The sequence below is a fragment of the Lepisosteus oculatus genome, chromosome 15 (assembly GCF_040954835.1).
Source record: "Lepisosteus oculatus isolate fLepOcu1 chromosome 15, fLepOcu1.hap2, whole genome shotgun sequence".
NCBI classification, from domain to species: domain Eukaryota; kingdom Metazoa; phylum Chordata; class Actinopteri; order Semionotiformes; family Lepisosteidae; genus Lepisosteus; species Lepisosteus oculatus.
In genome coordinates, this window is record NC_090710.1 from 5,915,364 (window position 1) to 5,921,390 (window position 6,027).

Sequence of the window (6,027 nt, forward strand, 5' to 3'; positions counted from 1 at the left end):
TCTGGCAAGCCTGAAGAGAGGAAACTGCCCATTAAGTTATCAGATCCAGGCCTTCTCTTTCTAATTGACAACCTCAAGGCTACTTTCATCACTTGTCGACTTCATAACGGCAGTCAATTTTTCCTTTAGGATGCTGTGGCATCTCTGCTGTGGCATCTATGGTGTTTGTGACATACTGCAGCTTGCTGAGAACATGAGGGTTCTGAGCCTTACATAAAAAGCATATGGATTTCTGTCCCAGAATTCCTAAAGCTCTTGAGTTAACCATACATGTACAATGAGATAAGCTACTTTCAGATCCATTTAGTTCTTACCCTTTTACAGTAAACTGGGAGTGTAGATTTCACTGACAGATTCAGTAGGAATGTTTTGAAAATTTTAAGGCAACAATTGGTGCAAACACTATATCTAATAAATAAAAGCACTAACACTGAAATTTACCACTCAATTCTGTGAATAAACATTTCTCTAGTAAAGTTCTTAGTGTTAGAAACTAGTAAGAAAATGTGTAAGACATTGTAATTTTTTTTCCGCTGGATAAAAAAATAGAAATCTCTAAAGAACATTGGTTTCTGTGTGATAAACACACTGGAACGACACATTTAAGAATCCCCTGAAAGAAGTTGGGGTCTTAAAACTATCACTCTTTACACCATACATGCACCAACTGCAATTATACAGCAGATATGACTATGCATGGCGTGACAGTTCCTCTGCATTGTGGATTAGCAAGGCTTTTATAATTGTGCCTCTAGAAAATCATCTGCCTTAAATTAAAAACACCTGTGGCCATGTTTCGATGACCAATATGGACAGATTACTGGAACTTTAAAACCCTGCTTTCTTTGTAATTGACATTTAAACTGTTTGAAGTTTCTCATTAAGTTTCTTAAACAAATTAGATACAGATGTATAAAACTAACAATGTACAGTACTGGGTAAATAGGGACCTAAAACACAAATACTCCTGGTTGTTCTAACCAATTAACTATTTATTTGCTAAACTCTAATTGTCCCACTGCAAAAGATTGATTTTCGGATGGTTAAGGGCCATACAGAACTAATTCTCTTCAAGCGATTCTGGATGGGAGCAAATATGAAATCCATTAAAATAATTAGCAAAGAATCTTTGCTTATTTTAATAATCGTCTTTCAACAATGGTGATATGTATATTACAAACCAAAGTCATAATACTCTAGGTAGAATTTGCTTGTTTATTGAGCAACAATTATTGGTCATGCTGGAAACTGCCCCTTACACTGAGGCAGTAATTGTTTTTACTTTGTTTTTTGGCATATGAATGTTGTTCTTAGGCCAAATACTTTTAAACAAATGTAGTTTAATCTGGTCTGAATTAAAAAAAACAAAGTATGAAATATGACAATAATGCTCTTTTTAAGTATTTTAGTTGAGAGAGCAGCCTTTTATTAAGAAGACGTGCATGCTTTAGATCTGAAGTTATCAGAATGCAGCTTTCTCTAGGCAGAAACACAAGATTGACTAAAAAATACAACTGTTCTGGAACTGTTTAAAAAAAGACTGACCTGGATATTTTCGATTTTCGACTGATAATTTACCTATTAGGCACATTTGAATGGTTTTCATCGATGCAAATTGTATGAGAATTTAAAGTGTACATACAGTATATATATTTGAAGCAGGGAAACAAATAAATAGGACATTATTCGTTATGTTTGGAGTTTACTTAAACTGCCGAGAGTCCGGGGAATCCAGTGTCAAAGAATCAAAGCTATGTTTTAAATTAGCTGTCTTTTGCAATCATTTGCAAGCATAAGCAAATAGTACCATTTGGTGGATCCTCAGCATTGATTCTTACAATAATGCCACATGCTGGCAGTAGCCGGCACTCAGTTACTGTAGGGCGAATTTGCATGTTTACAGAGCAAAATTTCTTGTTAATGCTGCAAATAACCCATTACACAAATGCTACAATTTGATTATTTTTATTTACAGTACTATTTTCGTATTTACATTTCGTATTGTCTCCTTTAAATGTCATAAACACAGGCAGATATGACCTTGCTCTGAACAAGCACGCAAATATAAAAGAGATTTTGATAAGGGGGGCACTGGCTCAGAGAAACAAATATTCAAAGCCTTGAAATCATGAAAATTGTTTGTATTACTACATCAAGAAACTCAAACTTACTGAACTGCGTGTCTCCATAACACTCGACTCACTGACAACGCCATCTTCCCACGTGTGTACCCGAGCTGTACGATCCAATTGGTCTCTGCTTCAGAATCTGAGAACTGTGATTGGACAGTGGACTGTCCAGGGGGATTGTTCAGTCAAATTGCGAAATGAATTTTAAAGTTACAGTGAGTCTATTGTCATCTTGGTCAAAGGTTTCTAACTGCTCACCAGCATAGATGAACAACAAAATATGTCTGAGGAATAAAGAATGTATTATAAGATCTTCATCACGCAATATTTAATTTGTACTAAACAGGTACAGTATATAGACAAGTAGACCCTACTCGTGTAACAAATTCATCATCTATTTTAATTTCAGAGTATACGGTTAAATGTAAATATTTGTATTAAAAATAGTGAAAATATTCAACATCCTATTAGCGCGGTCCAATAAAGCCATTTCATAAAGATAGACTACAGTAGTAGGTTACAGGTCCAAATTAATTTTCTCTTTTCTAATTTTGTCCTTCCTTAGGGCATAAATTAAGGATTTGCTCACCTTTGAAAGGCTTAATCATTTTTTTAGTTATTACTAATTTTAATCTAGCACATCCTGGCGTATGACCCAGTTGACATAGGTTGTAACTTAGAGTCTTCCACTTTGCGTGACACCAACGAAAAATGCTTCTGGCTTTTCTGTCTCTCTCTCTTGAACAGACACGTGTTTCCCCAGCCAGGTCATCTTCAGTCAGGCAGCCGCTGGTGACAGAGCGCACGGGGCACCCGAGGTACCAACCCATGCCTGTTAGATAGAAGACGCACTCCGGGAGAGCTCGTTTTACATCAGTGGCGATTCATTAATACCGCCATCATCGCAATCCATGTAAATAAGTGCAGCTAACAAATGACAGGCAGAATTTGCCATGATGAAACCAGCAGGGGCTTCTGAAATGTCAGAGTTGGTGGTAACGCAGACCAGAAATATGCAGCCCAGTGAAATATTAGGCTACTTATCTACTGGCCAGTGAGTTAGGTGAAGATCTGCTCTCGTTTGCTGTTGTGATGACTGTTTATCACTTATTGAATTCATTTAGTAATCAATGCTGGCATAAGGAGAGAGAGAAAAACACACCCAGACAAATGCTTCATTATTATTTTGTGATATCGTTCACCTGTACGTAAATACGTAAATTAAGAGGTGTTATTTGCAATTTGGAATATTAAATTTACATTGAAAGTCTGATCATCATATAAACTTAGATTCTAAGCAAATAATCCAATATGTTGGGTGATCGTATTGATATTTTACCATATGAATTACTTCACAGATGAGCAACTCCAGTCCCCCAGGGGTACCTCTGATATTATTTAATTGAACGAATTATTTGGATAATAAATCGATTAATACGATTCTAAGGTTATTATCAGTTTGCAGTTGTAAAATCTGCAGAACTCCAGCTGTCAAAGACTTGAGCTACTTGTCCCTAATCACATCTAAAAAAAATGTTTAATTTAGCTGTTTTCCAAAGATGCGTTTTTAGAATACATGCATTTTTAATATCAGTAAAATCAGCAAATACATTAATAAGAACAGATTGGTTCACCTTATACTCTAGTTTTGTTGAAAAGTCTTCTGTAAAGGTGAAAACAGAGTTGTTTCCCAATAGTAACTATATTTTTAAATGCTCGGATTTTAAATTAGCTCATGTAACTCACAGGCATGCTTTTTTAATAATAATTTAGAAATTAGTAATGCCAATGACTATGCACTGAAAGCTTCTTAACACACCTAAATGGTGATTGAACAATAAAAATATTGTAAAGGTGTGCAAATGTGGTTTTCATATAAAGTCGATCAAAAATCACAAATTACAAAAGATAGAAATCAATTCTAAGCAATTTCTTTTGACAGTACTATAAACCTGTGTTAACATACTGATACTGTATTATAACTGTTGGCTTCCCATCCAGGTTGTATCTTGCCTTTTGCCCGTTGCATGCTGGGATAGGCTCCTGCTCCCCTGTAACCCTGAACTGGATGAAGCCGTTAGAAAATGGAAGAATGTACTGTCAGTGTCCTTGTGTTTTATATTTTTAATGATATTCCTTGTCATTAAGTATCCCATAGTTCAATAACTCAATGAATAATGAATAAATTCAAAATGAGGTGGTGAACCGGCACACCTGTTAAGTTCATGTATTAAAAAATTCCTTCCATGGGTTCCTTGGAAACTTGTTATAGTTCTCCAAAGCTTTGCTTCTTTTCACCAGACACAGCATCTCCTAACTGGCTTTGATTGCACTTGGCACACTTTATTTGGCTCACAGCAAGATGCTCAACTTCTCTACTGGTTTCCCCTAGGAACCACTGAGTCCAAGAAAAAAGCCAGAATATATTCTAGCCAAGGAGGAAAGCTGTGCTTCAAAATAATGAAAAATGCTATTCAAAATAGCATGAGCTGAACTTCCCCATAGAGAAACATTTTTGCCATGTATCCATGTTTCTTTGGTAATTGTACTGACTTTTCTCAGATTTTTAGTTTTGTGTTAAGACTTTAGTTCCAAACAAACATAAAAATAAAAGTATTTTCTTCATAGATCTTTTTCCAACTCCTCTTCTATTAATATTTCAGATGACAAAGAGAAACTCCTGGAATGCAATTACATGTAGGTTAAAAAACATTTATTTGCTTGGCTCTTTGTTTGGTTCTGTTTGAGAGAAGCTGTCTTAACTACAGTATATGGATAAAAGTTAGAACGCTCTATAACAGCCCACAGGGTTGTTGCTAAAGCAGAGGTACCGGGAGTGCTGGAGAACAGTTAAAGTGATGATAACTGGAATAATGGCCTGAAGACCCATATTTATATCCTAGAGAACTCTAGTCACTCATACAAAGATTAGAAACTTCAGAAAGTTCAGTAAAGAGGTATGAAGAAGGCACAGAAAGCAAAGTTCTGAATGCTTGACCAAGGTATACAACACTATCAGCTTGAACTATTACTGTATGTTTCTCATTTATGTTATTAAATGGCTCTGATTTTAACATGGACAAAAAAGCAGAAAAAAATGCATTTACATACTTACCTGAACAGTTTTAAGATACATATTATGTATTCATCTTGTTTACAAGATGATTATGATATACTGATGATATGATATACATGAAAGCCAGCAGCCATATCACTCTGCAGCTCACAACTGGCAACCCACTGAACCTAAGCAGGTGTGAGCCTGGTCAATACCTGGATGAGAGACCTCCTGGGAAAAACTAAGGTTGCTACTAGAAGAGGTGTTAGTGGGGCCACCAGGGGGTGCTCACCCCGCAGTCTATGTTGGTCCTAATGCCCCAGTATAGTAATGGGGACACTATACAGTAAACAGGTGCTGTCCTTCGGATGAGACGTAAAATCGAGGTCATGACTCTCTGTGGTCATTAAGAATCCCAGGGCTTCTCTCGAAAAGAGTAGGGGTGTAACCCTGTAGGCATCCTGGCCAAAATTCCCATTGGCCCATACCAATCATGGCCTCCTAATAACCCCCCTCTATGAATTGACTTCATTACTCTGTTCTCCTCCCCACTGATAGCTGATGTGTTGTGAGCGTTCTGGTGCACTATGGCCACTGTTGAATCATCCAGGTGGGTGCTGCACATTGGTGGTGGTGGAGGGGAGTCCCCATTACCTGTAAAGTGCTTTGAGTGAAGTGTCCAGCAAAGCGTTATATAAGTGTAAGCAATTATTATTATTAACTGACTGGAAGAACAGAATCTTTTAAATCTTAAGCAAAGAACAAAATTAGGGCAATTACCTGATTCAAGTATTCAACTTCCTCACAGGCACTGATAGTCTACCCAGAGTATTACTTTAG

General features: G+C 36.7%; 1 protein-coding gene across 1 annotated transcript in view; it reads right to left on the minus strand.

Annotated features, from left to right (window-relative positions):
* Positions 1-2,254, minus strand: part of clybl (citrate lyase beta like) — a 73,021-nt gene extending 70,767 nt beyond the window's left edge. The window contains exon 1 of the mRNA XM_015363532.2: positions 2,172-2,254. Coding sequence (XP_015219018.1) covers positions 2,172-2,215 — 44 coding nt within the window. The 5' untranslated portion in view covers positions 2,216-2,254. The remainder of the gene's footprint in view (positions 1-2,171) is intronic.
* Positions 2,255-6,027: the final 3,773 nt, after the last annotated feature.